The 16,123-nt window shown below is 38.7% G+C and overlaps 1 protein-coding gene across 4 annotated transcripts in view; it reads right to left on the bottom strand.

Annotated features, from left to right (window-relative positions):
- Window positions 1–16,123, bottom strand: part of Snx19 (sorting nexin 19) — a 37,535-nt gene that overhangs the window by 12,605 nt on the left and 8,807 nt on the right. For all 4 annotated transcript variants that reach the window (XM_048796169.1, XM_015499059.2, XM_048796168.1 and 1 more), the window contains exons 6-8: window positions 15,673–15,769; window positions 14,996–15,176; window positions 11,969–12,098 (exon numbers count right to left, since the gene is read on the bottom strand). In XM_048796169.1, the coding sequence (XP_048652126.1) occupies window positions 11,969–12,098; window positions 14,996–15,176; window positions 15,673–15,769 (408 nt within the window). The remainder of the gene's footprint in view (window positions 1–11,968; window positions 12,099–14,995; window positions 15,177–15,672; window positions 15,770–16,123) is intronic.

The following is a 16,123-nucleotide window of genomic DNA, read 5'->3' on the forward strand; positions in this document are numbered from 1 at the left end:
TGGATCACATGATAGTTCTATATTTTGGTTTTTGAGGAACCTCCAAACCTCTATAATGGCTGTAACTAATTTATATAAATTAGTTACAGCCATTATAGCATATATAATGGCATCAATAGCATATAAGACTACTTCTTTCTCCATATCCTCCACCAGCAAATGTTTTTTTTTTTGTTTATTTATTTATTTGTGATAATAGCCATTCTAATATCTCCTCAATCTTTAAGTGCTTTTCTGATGTCATCTGCTCTGTAAGCCTTTTTGGGGCCCCTCACAATTGATTACTTGATCCCTTCAGACTCACAGAGACAGTTCTTTTTGAAGCCTCAAGTTTACACTAGAATTTCTTGTAAGTTTTCACTTCCAACTGGATATTAAACTGCCAAAGGTACAAATTTGGGGTTTATTTTTTTTTAAAATCACTTTTAAAAAATCTCAGTTTTTAAATCAGAAAAAAAGTGATCTCAATTATTAATGTTTATGAATGAGGACAATGGCAGATTTAAAAGACTATGGACATGATGCAAATACTTTGTGTTTGGCATTCATATGTATTTATATAAACATTTCATAATAAACTTTAGATTCTTTCCTAATGATCTTTGTTTAAGCTAATAATAATACTAAACTGTAGGCCAATCCACCAGCTGCAGGGTGAATGTTTTAAAGAGTATGCTGGGTAGTAAGTCAGCTGATCTAGAATGAAGAATTCATTATGAGTAATCCATGTAATAGGCAATTCACACCTAGTTATGCATTCCTCTGGAAGCAAAGAGAGGTGGAAGGCGAGGGAGTGGGTCAGCCATGCTTCCTCTCTGGCACACTATAAATCCTAGAGAAGAGAGACAGCTGCCAGCAGCCTATGTTTTTGTTGGTTTTCCTGGCAAACAGGTCTAAAGAAGAGAATGAAAGGACAGAAGAGAATGAAAGTCAAACAAAAGCAAAGGGGGTTATGTTGACTAAAAGTCACACTTGTATTTTGGGAGGTGACTCTAATGGAAGGAACATTATCCAAATGATTCCAAACCATTATTTGAAACAAGTTAGAAGAAAAGAAGAAAGACCATAGCAGGATGTGGGGAAAAAGACCAAAATCAAAGGTCAATCTACCTTTCTTAACAAATACAGAATAAAAGGGAGACATTTGAAGATTCTGTGTTCTTGGGATAAATATGATTAATTACAAAGGGAGATCTCTAAATATTTGTTTAGATTTGAGTGACACCCTTGGGATTCCAATTTAAAAGTTTATTGCACGAATCTAGTATGTCCCTGAAGACTTTTAAATAACCTTTTTTTCTGTGCCATACCATCTTGCTATCAATGCACTATAGTCCAGATCGGAGAAAATTAGGGCTGATAGACTTTACAATTAGCATGGAAAAGCCACAAACACCTTTGAGCCTTGTATTTTGTCATCTAGAATTTAAATTATTCCTTCACCACTGACAAGTTGAATGAACTGAATTCTGGCTCCCTTCTTTACAAAATGGGCTAATTCTTACTGTGCCTTCTTCATGAAGTTATCATCAAAATCAAGTAAGACAAATGAAAGCCTTTTTGAAATTGCTTGTATGTTTGTGCATGCAACAGATCAAAAGAATCCTCTAAATTCTCTTAAAAAAATTCTACTAGGCCAAAGGAACTAAATGATAGCAGCATCTTTAGGCATTTATGCTTGAGTTTTCTCCTTGTAAAATTGCTTACTCCTCTCCTGGCAGACCCAGGGAAGTAAATAACAGGAACAGTGAACAATTTGGTAATGAGTAAATAAAATTGGAAAAGGGCCCTGTGGGGTTATGGGTAATGCCAAAGTTCTTATTATGCAAAGATTTTGGAGTTGCCACCTCTCTGAAAGGGCAAGGAGAGAGTGTAAAGTTATCAGGATAGATAGCTTGTAGAAGGCTGAGTATTCAGAGGGTGTAAAGTATCGGGATAGATAGCCTTCTACTTGGAAAGGTATGGTATGAGTATTCAGTTCATGGGTATTCAGTTCTTTTCCATGTTAATTGTGAAGTCTGTCAGCCCTGATTTTCTCTGAGCTGCAACATAGTGCATTGATAGCAAGATGGTATGGCACATAAAAAAAGTTATTTAAAAGTCTTCAGGGGCATACTAAATTTGTGTAATAAACTTTCCTTCCTAAACCTGACCTCTATGTTTTATACAGTGAAACTTTCATTGTAGAAATTGGATTCAAAATGTCTGCTTCCTCTCCTTGGCCTCATGTGAACTGTAAGCCTGGCTGATTCTCAGTCTCCAGGTAGTTATTCTGACCCTGCCTTTCCAGGGCAAGGGCAGGGAGGTGGCCTGGAGAAGGGGAAGGTAATTAAAGTGGCCACCCATTCAGAAGAAAATTGAGTCTGCTAGAGGGGAAAGGGCAAGGAGAGGGTATAAAGTCCTTGATGGCTGGAATACCAGGAAGAAAGGCAAGACACAAAGGAGGGGAGAAGACAGTGATTTAGTGTTGTCCTGACAACCAGAGCCCCTATTGTTTATGGTGACTTTACCTCACAGGGAGAGCTCCATGCTCTGCTCTGGGCATAGAACCACCACCACAGGAGACAAGGATGGGAAGGGAAATAGTGGTAGGGGGAGAAGTGCTAAGTAATTATGTACTCCCGACTCAGAAGGGGCTGACCTCCAAATTTCTATTGATATTAGAGGTAACAGAGGAGGCTGGAAAAGAACAGCCTTGAGAACAAAGGATATACATGAGAAGCACATGTCCAAGATAAAGAAGCAGGAAAAATGCTCGAGAGGGTGTGAAGGAGAAGGAAAGTGACTATAATGAACAGAATCATCTGTATGGAAGAATTATCTAAAGATATTTGTTTCCAGTTTCCTCTCTGCAGTTTGAATTTCAAAACCTTTCCAAGCTAGAAGGCTATCTATCCTGATACTAAGGACATAAGGACAGAGAGGTGGCAACTCTAGAATCTCTGCATAGTAAGAATTTTGGGGGTACCAACTGTGTGATTAGAAAATATGGGCAATAGATAACATTGAAAAAAAAAGCAAGAAAGAAAAAGAAAAGAAAAAAGAGGAAAAAGAAAAGAAAAAAGAGGAAAAATAAACCATAGGGGAAAGAAGTCCAGGGACTTATCTTGACACTGCATTTATTCGGCAAGCTGCCCTCCCAGGAGGACTAAATTCCCTGCTGAGAACTCCTTTGATGCTGGTATTACATTAGAGCTGGACTAAAGTATATCTCCCACCAGTTCACCCTTACTCTATCCTTGCTCCAGTACCAAATAGGTCTATTCCTAAATAAGACATTTGGTGAAGACTCTAAGGCCAGAGGTAAAACACTTGCCTACCATGCAATAAGGCCCTGGGTTCTATCTCCAGCACCTCAAAACAAAAACAAAACTGAGCATAAACATGTAATTGCTTCTCTAAAACCAAGTTAATAAAAAAGAGCCAAATGGTCTCACGGCTGCAAGTAACAAGAAATCCCTTGCTTACATAACAGGCATAAGATTCCTAATATCAGGGCAATCTGGCACTAACTCTCCAAAAAGTCCTTTAGTATAGGACAAACTAGCTTATACAGTATTGACAAGATTCTTTCCACTTAGATGTCCAGCTGGTCTCATCATCATCACAGACTGGTTCATTCTATTCTGAAAGAACATCTTCTAGCACTGAATTCTTTAGGGATAGAATTCACTCAAAGGGACAACTTCTGGCAGTATACATTGCTCAGAGAAAGAAGGAAATGTTGAAGACCCATCTGAACAGAGTAAAGGGTGAAAGAAAAAAGCAACTTGGCTTGTCTAAAGGTCATTGGCACTATGGAATGGGTGGACTGATGGCCTCTGAATCATGATGCAAGATGCAGCATGGCTTGGATATCATCACCATCAGAGCAAGTGACCTATAATTGCAAAATAGGTCTCCCTCAGAGAAGGAATGGGTATTATTTAACCTGCAGCGCCACCTGGTGCCTATAGGGAGAATTCTTGTACTCATTTCCACCTAGTAGCTGGGCAAGTCTTCCTGTGACAATTTTATTTAATTTTTAATGTGTGTTTTGTTTATTTATTGTTTTTATTAGTGCATTATAGTTATACATAATAACGAGGTTCATTTTGACATATTAATAAATGCATAAAACATAATTTGCTCCATTTTCTTTGATACATTTAAAACAAAAACAATGTGGACATGACAGATTCTTTTTCTGAGAACATGGCTAAAAATATTCAAAACATGCTTAAAGATTATCTTTTATTTTAAATAGAGACATTATCCTTTAAAAGTATTTCAGTGTCTGGAATATTATTCATCCCAAGTCATTCTAATTGATACCTGTCTCAAAAGGTCTAGCTCCATACATACTTTCCTCTTTATAAAGCCTCTCTAACATTATCTCTTATTCCCTAAACAACTTCATGAGAAAGGTACTGTTATTCCCATCAGAGAGTTAACTGTGGCAACGGCAGATTAAGTGACCTGTTAAAATCACAGATTCTAAACCTAAAGGTAGGATTTAGATTCAGATCTGACTGACTTCAAGGTTCATATATTTTCTTTCCCAAGTGGAAGGAGAGAGATCTAGAAGGAGCAGGAAGAGGGTGGGCCATGCTTTCTGAGAGGGTAAACTCAATGGGGCCTCATAGTGGGGAGCCCAGGAAGGTCAGGGGCACTGTACTTTTTTGGAAATGATAGTGCGGATGTACTGAAAAGGGTAGATGGACTGAAAAGCCCCAAATAAAAATCTCTTTGCTTAGGCCCATCATGACTCTGGGAATTATAGTTGCCCAGTTTAAAAGCTGGGCATGCCCTGTGGGGGAAGGATGAAAGATTGTTTCCATTTGCATTTCTTTTCCCTAGTCCTGTTGAAGAACCACAAGGGTCTCAGTAATGATAAGCAGAGGGACTGATTCAAGTGGAATGGCATGTGATCTTACACGATCATTCATTTGACACAAATTAAATAAGTGTCTCCTATGTATCAGGCTAGGTATTTAAGATGTAATAATAATGAATAAGACAGTCCCTTCCCTCAAGAGACTTAGAGTTGTCATTAAAACATTAAGTTGTCAGAGATATAGAGATGGGCAAGATATACCAATAATGTGACTCAGGGAACAAAAAAGGCTGTGAGTTTTAAGTAATTTTGACATTCTGCACTTTTCCCCCTAACTTTTACAGTAACCACTGCTGTAATTGAACTTGAGTATATGAGAATTTAAGAGCACATGCCACATACAAAAGTGTAAACACACAATGCACAGGCACAAGGCAGTCAGCTGTCACATACTTATTATAACTTTAAAGGCACATTCAAGTGGAGACTGTCAGTACATGACAGGATGGGCACAACATTTTTAAGATGGGTGTAGAATAAGCAACATCTAAGAAAGTTGTCAGGCAGACCACTCATACAGTAAGTATATAGTAGGTGAAACTGCTGGGGTCCGTTCTGGCCTGATCTGTAGAGGTCAAGAACTTCGCTTTGGCATGGCCCAAGGAAGAGGCATGGTACAAGTAGAGCTCCTTGTCTCCAAGGAGATACAATATAATCTGAGCAAAGCTATCACTGTGAAAAGTTAATTTCGGCACCACTAAAACCAGCCCAAGTCAATGATTATTACTAGGCCAGGAGTTAAACCTGATATGAGAAACCTTAAGACCTAGTTTGAGTTAATTTTGTATCTATAACTTCTACAGAAGTATTCATTTTTCCAGAGTAAGCATTTTTTCTAGAGAAGAAGCGCATAGGAAGAGATCAGGTATAAACTACAGCAAGGCACCAGAGTAGATGAAAAGGAAGTTAGGGAGCAAAGAAAAAACTGTGATCTGTATTTTCTGAACAAAGGAAAGAATTGTGATTTGTGTAACTCTGAATCTTTAATTTTTATACTTTTTCTCTACTTTCGAAAAAGTAGAGATGTAGAATGGTGAAACCTAGTCAATCTCTAACTAGCTCAGGGGTGCTTTAAGAATAAAATAAGAAAATGCAAACAGAAATAAGTTTATATGCTACCACCAGATGCATGTCTTCCTGGGACCAGTCAGATGGACAGCAAGATATTACACAAGAATAAGTCACAGGGGTTTTCTAGTGACAACAATTGTAGTGGCTACTCCTCAGTAAGAAAGCTTGCACAGAGGTAGGCAGTGTGCAGTAGTAGAAAGTGCATGGGTGTTGACATCAGAATGACTTATGTGGAATCTTGGGTGTGGTACTTCCTGGTTCTATGATTTTGGAAAAGTTATTTAATCTGAATATAATTTTCCTCATTTGTAAAATGTGAAAATATAAATCTATCTCACAGAATTGCACATTAGTACATAAAGTATGTAGCTGCTTAACTGGTATAGTTATGCTGTAATAAATTCATTTCCTTTCCTGTTATAATTATTTGTGTCCCTTTAGTGGCAGGCTTCGTTTCCCTTAGGAAATAATCAGTGTTATAAAAACCACTTTTCCATCTACTATTTACACGTCTACCAAGAAAAGATGCCCTTGCAGTGGAGTTCCACCCAGAGAACATCTATGATTCTGGAATGACTTAAGACAATTATGAAAGCAGGAGAGTTCATGGTCAACAATTCCCATTTATCCATAAGGGAGGTGGACATCCCATCTAGCAGTGCAGCACTCTTCAATGCTCTGCCATACTCTTATCCTAACCTTTCCTAGCAGATAATTGTAGAGAGATATCTTTTCTAAGAAAACAATTCCATGGCCTGACCTAAGTTCCAGAACTTGCCATTTAATTTTCTCCTAAGTTCATTGCTTATTGGACTCATTATTCCTGTACATTCTTTTTTTCCCCCTCTGTAAATTTCTTTAACTTTAAATTTTACTTTTTTTTCTTAAAAATAACAGAACCTTCTCCTTTTTACTGACTTTATGCCTGGTGTCCCCAACATATACAACACAATCTCTCTCCTCACTCACTCACTCACTCACTCTTTAAGAAATTTTGATGAAGATGCCAGGAATGTGTCTGCTGCCCTTTTGACACAGGGTCTGATACCATCTTCAGGGCCATGGGGAGGGCAGAGCCCTGGACGTGGCATTCACGTACTCTACTGCTGGCCTGGCTCCTATTTTTATCATGGCATGGCTCTGGGCATCTAGGCAGGGAGCTGGTCCAACTTCTTCTCATTCCTTTACTCTACATCAGACTCTAAAATAATCTCACCCCTTACCTTGGCTGGATCTTCTTGCCCCAAACCTTCTATCATCAATGGAGCACAGTACATCTCTCTTCCTTCCCTTTAACCCAGGCTAGTTCTGAGTACTTTTCCAATTCCCTAAGCCTGATTTTGATGCATATAGGAATACTGTCAAGTTTCTTCTGTTTTCGGACATGAGCAGAGTTCGCACAAGCTGGATTTGCTCCTTGGCTTAGTTTGCTACCCCCACACCCCTTCCCCTGCCAAATAAGGAGCGCTCCTTGTTACATAATTGGACCTTCCCAGCACAGAAGCTGACATACGAGGTCAGGCGCGCATGCGTGCAACACTTCCCTTTGACTTAACAATGCCTTTTTTGGGCATCTAACTTCTCTTGAGCTCCCCTCCCTTACTCTCTCCACACCATCAACAATCAAGAGAGATTTATAAGTCTGGCTCAGAACAGAACTCCTCCAACTTTCGCTTGGAAAGAGGGGTCATGAGGTTAAATTTACTCTGCCTTTTTTTTTTTTTTCCTGCCTTGTAGGCTAAGGAGAGAATATGCTTATAATTTGGCAGAAGTCCCTGGAGTCCAAGGGAGCTATATATATAGGTCTTTTAAGGGAGCAGGGAGAGTAAAGAAAGCTGGAAGCAGAATAAACTTGTCTGCTTGGAAATAATGTGAGGTTGGAAAATGAGGCTGTTTTAAGGAGGAGATACATCTAAATCCAGGTGGCTGTATTATTCCTGATGCCCAAACTGCTGTGTGTTTATGATAATTAGCGAAGTGGACGAATTCACCTGAGGTACTGACACAAGATATTACTGCTCCTTAAATCACAGAATTTAAAGGAAGAGAAACCTAGTACCCTTCAAAAGGACATGGCTTAGCTAACTGTGTTTTCAGAGAGAACAAACATGTGGCCTCCTGGATGGCAGTCATGGGGACATTGGGGACACTGGGACCTCATATCACACCTCTTGTGGGGGGGTGGTCAGGGTAGGTGCAGAGGGGAGGGTGCTGTAGCTCTAGATATCAAGTTCCTGGCTTATTTGCTTACTAAAGCAAATAAAGGACTACGTAAACTACTTTTTAAAAATAAAAACTGCAAGCTGCCCAGGGAACAGTAATACAGGCTGACTTTAGGAGGGAACAGTGTTCTTTTTGTTACATGTGAGATATAATTTGTATTCTATAAATTATCTGATAATCTCTTCTTGGGGAATGTTTGCTACTCGGAGTGAAAGATTTTTGGGTTGGCCTTATCCTTCAAATTATAGGGCAAAGGTTCTGATCCTGAAAATTAAAGAATCATTATAGCTAAAAATTAGAAAAAACTGGGTTGAAATTTTATGTGTGCTATTTTGACCTGTCATCTTGATGTAATAATACAAATTCTTTGTAAATCGTAGTTTTCCCCATGTTAGAAGTAGGATTCATAATACCTGTTCCATATGGCTCTTAAAGAGATTAAATGATAGAATATGTTTGAAATGTTTAGCCCAATGTTTGTGTGAAATAAGACTTTCAACAAAAGCTTACAGGATAGTAAATACCTTGCTGATGAGATGATCAATCTCTACACTCTGAATTTAGAAGTAAGGCCCATCTTTTCCATGTCTACCATATATCCAGGGACTTGTTGGTATGAGACAATGGCCATGAAGGGCAAATCCTTGGGCCTCTGGAGAGGGAATTGGTTCTTTCTTCAGACACCATGACTTATTACTTCCTATCTAAAGGAGGCTTCTGGAACACTGTCAAACCAGCACAAGATTCTTGAGAAGAGGATCAAAAATGTAGAGTGAATAGGGATTTACAGGGGAAGACAGAAGGTCTTGAAAGGGGAAGGATGAGATTCTTGTCTATGAAAGCACAGGATGAGGAGAGTGCCAGCTAGCTATAGTTCTGTTTCCTTGTAGCTAACAGAAAATGAAATGGGCTAAGGATAAAGTTTGACTAGATATAAATAAGAACTTTTGGGGCTGGAAGAGATATACCTAAACAGGTTACAAAATACAATTATTTAGAAATACCTATCATGACCATGTTTAACAGTCTATAGATACAACAAGGTTTTCAAAAGCAGCCACAAATTTCTGTTCTTGTACAATATTTACAAATACATTAACAATTTCCTGTCTTTCTAAATAGTGATGGCATTCCATAAGAAAACAGAAAAGAAAACCAGGAATGAAAAGTGAAGAGCAAATCAAGAAAAATTCAGGAGCAAGCCCTCTCTTTGATATAATTTATAGCATGAGTTGCATAAAGGTTTTGATAGTTTTCATTTACCAGCTGTGTATCTATCTAGCTAACTGGATCTAGCAGAAGTGTCAAGGGATGGGGACAGAAAGGTGAAGAACTTAGCTTGATTCCAAAGCTTTCCTATTAGAACAGATTTCAGTAGTTCTCCCCACCCAGGTCGCCAGGAGCACCAGGAAACCTGGAAAACACTATGGAACTATGTACTTCACATGTGCTTGTCGGTACTGGACAGGAGCCCAGGTGTTCTGCTTCCTAATGTAAGACTGGGAGTGCTGTGGTTGTTGCTTTAACAAATGAGACCACTGGCACAAAATCACTTTGAAAGACCTCATAAAGCCTTCATTATTTAGAAGCCCAACTCTGTGTGGCTCAGAGAGATGGGCACAAAAGGGATGGTGGTAACTGGCAGAAGGAGACTGGTATGGGGTGATGTATCTAGAAGACATAAAAAGTGAAGCTAATTTTCAGCTACTAGTTGAAGGCATTAGAAACAAAATATGTTTTATTATTCTTCTCTTCTGAAGAGCAAATATTAAGAACTATCGTTTACTGGACATCTTGAGATAGCATTGTTAATTCTGTTTTCCAGATGAGGAAACCAAAGTTCAGAAAATTTAATTATAGAATAATAGCTTACTGGAGTAGATAAGAACTTGGGCTTTTGAGCAGCTTGGTTTGAATGGTGGCCCTACCACCCATTAGCTCTGTGATTGTGTGGCCCTGAATTTCAGCACTCAACCTGTTTAAATTTAAATTTATTAAAATATAATAAAGTAGGGATCATGCCTATTTTGTTCACTATTGACCAGCTTTTGGTAATATACATTTTATTCCCCTGTGAACAAAGAAGCAAGACCAAAATCAATCCCCAGTTGTATAAAGAGAGACAGAAGCATTTAAAGGTAAAGTGGGACAAATGCCACAAAACCTCCTGGCAAAATCTTGTACCATTAAGCCGAGAAAGAGTTCAGACTAGGAAACACAACTATTATTTCTTTAATCCTACACACTCCCCACTAAGGGTCTGCAACCTGGCTTAGAAGTTTCTCAGCCTATGTTTGACTACTGAAAGTCTATCCCATGTCTACTATACCACTTCGGACTTACTTCCCTTGTATTTAACTTTCCTGCTTAGATTTCCAAGGATCCTCTCTATGTGAGATATCAGTTCTTCCATGATCTTACTGTTAATTCTCAGGATCTAGTTCTCTCTCTCTTTTTTATCTGGACTGGCCCAAGCCATTTCATTTTCTGAGCTACTCAAACTTTTAGGCAAATTTTCCCCTACCTTTTAAATATAGATCTTAATCTTTTCTAAGTCTCTGCTGATGCACCTATACTTTTTTTTTTTTCCTTTTACACACATTTATCAGGCACCTACTATGTGTTATGCATGGAAATAAGCTGGACAACATAACAATCCACAAAGCAAATATGGTCTTGCTTGCCCCTGGTGTTCAGTCAGCAGAGGTGGACAACTAAGCAATCAGCAAGTTAGAAAGGCCCAGATGCTATGAAGCAAAGTGGGAAGCAGATGGCTGGGGGCTTCCCTGAGGTGACAGGGAGAATGGGAAGACCCTCAGGAGGGTAGAGGGAGTAAAGGGCAATGGCCCACCAGTGACTTGGAACAGGAAGGGTGTGGCCAGGTTTCCAGTACATAGGGACTGACTGGGATGAGAGTGGGGTCACCACAGGAGACCAGGCAGGATCTGTGGCCCTTCTCTTGCACGAACTAACCGTAGATCTGTGGATACGCAGCTCCTCAGAGCCCTTTCACCTATACTTTTAAACTCCTACTGAACAATTTCTTGTGTTCTGAAATTAATTCATCAAGTAAATGACTACAGGGGAAGGGGTGTTATAAAAAATCACATATTATCTATTTGTAGGATCTTTACATTTTTAAAAAATATTTGGAAGATAAGCAAAAGAAAGTCTGACAGAGAAAGAAGAGACATGGAGGCCTAATTAGCAAGAGTCATAGGGGACTGAATAAAACATTAGGAAACTATATTTTTAAGTATAAAGATACTGAGAAGAGTAATGTTTTTTCTTTTATCAAATATTTAATGAATCCACTATGCCCCCGTCCTTGTGTAAGTTGCTGGGGATACAAAACTAGTTCTGGTCTAGGGCAGGGTTTCTAGTCTAGGGCAGGGTTTCTCAATCTAAGCCTACAAACATTTTGGGAAGGATATTTCATCATCGTTAGTGAGGGAAGAGCTTTATATCAACAACAATGATCTGTTTTCTCCATTTTTTAAAAATAGTTAATCATCACAGTGACTCCAGGTCTGGGGACATAAAAGGAGAACAGATCCCAGAGAAGACAGAGTTAAACAAAAGTCTATTAAGATCACAGGCAGTGGTGTTGGGGCTGGGGCTTTCTGATAGTCTTCTGGCAATATTCATCCCTGCCCTGTAGCAGACAGCCTACCTTTTCTTATGGCCACAGTTTTCCTGGACTCTACACACTTACCCTTCCAAGTACAGAAGTCACCATTGTGTCCAATTTCCATGCAATTTGAGAACCTGACATGAAGGAGAACTTAGAAACCTTACCTTTGAATTAGGGTCCCAAAGATAAGATGAAGAAATTTCTGCATGTTTTCAGTACATAGCCATTTCCACTGTTTCATTAACAGCAAGAGGATTAGATCCAGGGCTGTGTCAGCTAACTCTGTTTCTGTTCCTGAGGGACAAAAAGGCATAAAAGTAAATAAGAAGAAACCCCCAATTGAGGAATGTATTTAATGCACTGGTGGCACTGGGGTCTTCTCTAGCTTCATATCCATCATCTTGGACTTTACTTTTTAATCCCTCTGCACTGAAACAAAGAGACACGTACTTCATACCTAGAAAGTTCAGTGATAGGCTCTGTATGTATTTACAATTCTTCGGTTAATGAATAAGTGTTCTTACTTTTTAAAAAGATTTTACATATATTTTATTTTACCTACCTAGCTTCTGTTTCTCCTTTATTTCCCCAGGTTGCTGAATTCATCTTGTTCCAAGTAAGAGCTCACAATTGGTGACTAACTGGAACTGGCAAAGCTTTGTCTCTTCCTTGCCTTCCACTCGCCCCCACAATTCATCATGGAAATGTTGTGGGCAGAACTGGGGAAAGATTTGGGCTTCATTCTCCTGCAAAGCCTTGTTTTGACAGCATCTCCATTACACAGAGCTGTGGGGTTGAGATTCAGGAGGCTCCAGTTTGATTCTAAGATAACATGTGGTTCTAGGAAGAGCTCCACACCTCTGGTAAAGTGCCATGACATTTACTGATTTCTTCCCTGTTTTCAAGACTTCTGGAAGGGCCACAAATGAGCCTACACTCATGCTAACCTGGAGTTTCCAAACACATGTATTTTATGGAGTGAAACATCCATTTTCTAAACCTTTGTGTGGTGCGGGGACATCACTTTTGATTTGCTTTCTGGAGATTTCCTAGGAACACATAATATTCCACAGGAAATATGAGGTTTCTGGTGCTATTGTTGTATTTAATATTATAATTAATCATCAACAATAACTTTGTTAGTCTAGGACTAACTAGACTTGCCTAAGCTCACCTCATTTAAGGGTCCTCTAGACATGAAAAAAAAAAGGCAATATCTCACAAAAACAGAAGGGAAACCAATAAAATAGAGGAAGAGGATTGAGAGGGAGGGAGAACGGAAGGGCATAGGGAATTTTGGAGAATGAAATCTACTAAATTATTTTGTCCATGTATGAATATATCACAATGAATCTGCTTATGTACATAATCATAATCATCATCAATATCATCATAATATAGAGATAGAATAGAGAAAATGAATCAGAGGAAGAGAAAAGATGGAAAGGAAAGGTACTGGGAAGTGAGATCAATCAAATTATTATGTGCATGTATATATATTGCATTATGAATTCCACTGTTATGTATAATTATAATGTATCAATAAAAAAAGAATATAAGTGATTTGGATAGATCTGCTAGAATTGATAGATCTGCTAGAATTGAAACCCACTTCCCTCTAAAGGCCATCTAATACATACTTTCTTTTTCTAAATTATATTTCTAGTGGGCATTTGGCTGATGAACTGCTTTCTGACTAGCTAAAAGCTAGAAAAGCTCAGGTATAAACTATCCATTTAAAAATACTATATTCAAAATTTATAGGGTTGATTTGGGCTAGAGTTATATTGTTTCACCCATCCCTTTTATCTGAAAGATGGGCTATTCCAATTCCTGGGAAATAGAATTCTCCTCTATCTAATTACTTTTACTCTCTCAGTTTTTCTATTTGCTTGAAGCTGCCACCATGTGGTAACACTCAGTCATAGCAGTAAAAAACAATAAGGCGAACAAGGTACTGCCAAGTCCTCTGGAAGAAAATGATACGTTTTCTATCATATGAACACTTTCGAGTCTCTCAGAGCTAAAGAAGAAAAGCTCAGGTATAAACTATCCATTTAAAAATATTCAAAATTTACAGGGTTGATTTGGAGAAGAAAGGCAGATGCATTCTACAAAGGAAGAATTGTATTGTTTCACCTATCCCTTTTATCTGTAATTTTTTAGAGTTTTCTGATGCTTTTACTGTCGTACTACTTCATTTACCTAACCAATGAGATACATGTGAAGGGGTGGCTTTAAAACCCCTTTTCCGCATATTTAAATTGAAGTTCATAGAGCAGAGGTAAGGTGATTTGTTCATGGTAACCTGAAAGACAACAGTAAAATTGGCTTTTTTCCTTCTGAACCCAAGATTTTGTGATCTTTTGTTCTCACCAGAGGTCTTTTTCTTGGTGGAACTGATGTACTTTTTTCTTTTAAGTTCTATTTCAGCAAATACTAATTAATATCCAAGGCTCCAATTCTTCCTTTGTAGAATGCATCTGCCTTTCTTCTCCTGGGAAGCAAACCAGTCCTGCCTCAAAGGATATAAAGGGGAAGTGAACCTAACCTCTTCTCTTTCCCTTCTCTGGCCTAGGAAACAATGTAGTATCATTTGTCATGGCAGTAAATACAGAAGGGACAGATTTAGGAAGAAAGATGAAATCTATCTTGAACATACTGTATTTCCGCTGCTCTGTGGTCTGTTCACATGGAGGTGTATAATATCCAACATTTAGGCATTATTGGCATACGTATGAGAGTAGAAACCAACAGTACAGTTGGGATTACCTAGGGACAGCATGAGGGGAAGAACAGAGAGCCCAAACCAAGGCTACAGAGGGTTGGTGGGGAAAACAAAAAAGTGGGCCCAAAAGGGACCACAGGGAGAGGGAAAGAAAACCAGAAAAGTGGTATGACAGACACTGAGGGAAAATTCTAGATAAAGACAGTGGTCCCATGTACCAGAGTATGTTAAAAATATTTTAAGTAAGATACTATACACATGGATCTTCTGCTGGGTTACAACTCCCTGTGTCTGGGCCTGACTTCACTATTTGACTTGGCTTTAGGGACTGTGTTCTACTCTACACTGGAGTTCAACATGTGGCTTGCTCAGTTAAAGACAAAAGATATTAAAGCTACAAAGTGCACCTATCCCAAGTTCTTATGGCTCCTTTCTCTGTAGGAATAGAGACCTTTCCATTTACCTGCATCACTGCTGCTGAGGTCCTGGGATAGCATGGTTGTACCTGACAAGCAATCATCCACATAGTCTTTGGAGATTTGTTCTGGATCTTTTACTGGGACTTCTGTTGGCTGCATTTCCAGTAACTTTGTCTGCTTTTCAATAAAGGATTCCATCCCAGACATGGATAGGATCTCTGACTCCTGAAGAAACAGCCAGTGGCATATGACATAAAGAATGCAGAAAGTACAGAAGTAAATGCAGCACTATAGGTTTCCCTAAAATTTTTGTGCAGACTCTGGAGACTCTACCAAAGTACCATGAGTATAGAACCCACTGACCCTAAGGCCAGTCTATAAAAGTTTCTTTTTTTTTTTTTTTTTAACCCAAATTTCAAGCTTCCCTGGGATTATCACTTTTGCACACATTCTTGGTCATCTGTTCTCTGGTTTTTCTTCTCATCCTGTCATTCTTAATTCTGAACCCACTACCTTAAGAAGCCAACCTGCCAACCCACAACAATTAGAATTCAAAAGCACTCAGAGAAAATACTTTTAAATGTGAGACCCGAATGTTAGTTAAGTTCTTCGCAAGACACTTCAGTTCTTCCTGACTTGAGAGAATGTTTCGATTACCTATAACTATAGAATCAACACCCTGGGTCTTGATTCCTACAGTCCTCTGGGCTTTGGGTCTTACCACATTGCGCTCCTGGAGACAATAGAGAATCTTTTCATGTACTTCATTCACACTCAGTGCTGGAGAAATTTTGCTGGATGAGAACCTCAGTCTGGACCTAGTACAGCAATAAAGGGCAGAAACAGAATATAGTTTGTGGTCTTTATTTCCATACAAAGAGCTGGCCAGAATTGATAATACATTAAAAAAAAAACAACCCATACTTATTCTTAGGGGCTTATGGTACTCAGAGTTGCCAGGAAAGATTTGGCCCTGAAATCTTCCAAACAATATATATTCTGGCATTTCTTCATAAATAGTGCACATACTATGCATAAATTAAAAATTTGTTGAAGGCTAAACAGACAAAAAAAGAGACTGAGGGAAAATTCTAGATACTCTTTTTGTTGTGGGTACCCTTTTTGGACAACCATTTATTCCCTTTGTATTCCAAATAAAATCAGAGAAGGGA

Source organism: Marmota marmota, unplaced genomic scaffold (assembly GCF_001458135.2).
Source record: "Marmota marmota marmota unplaced genomic scaffold, marMar, whole genome shotgun sequence".
In the NCBI taxonomy this organism is placed as follows: Eukaryota; Metazoa; Chordata; class Mammalia; order Rodentia; family Sciuridae; genus Marmota; species Marmota marmota.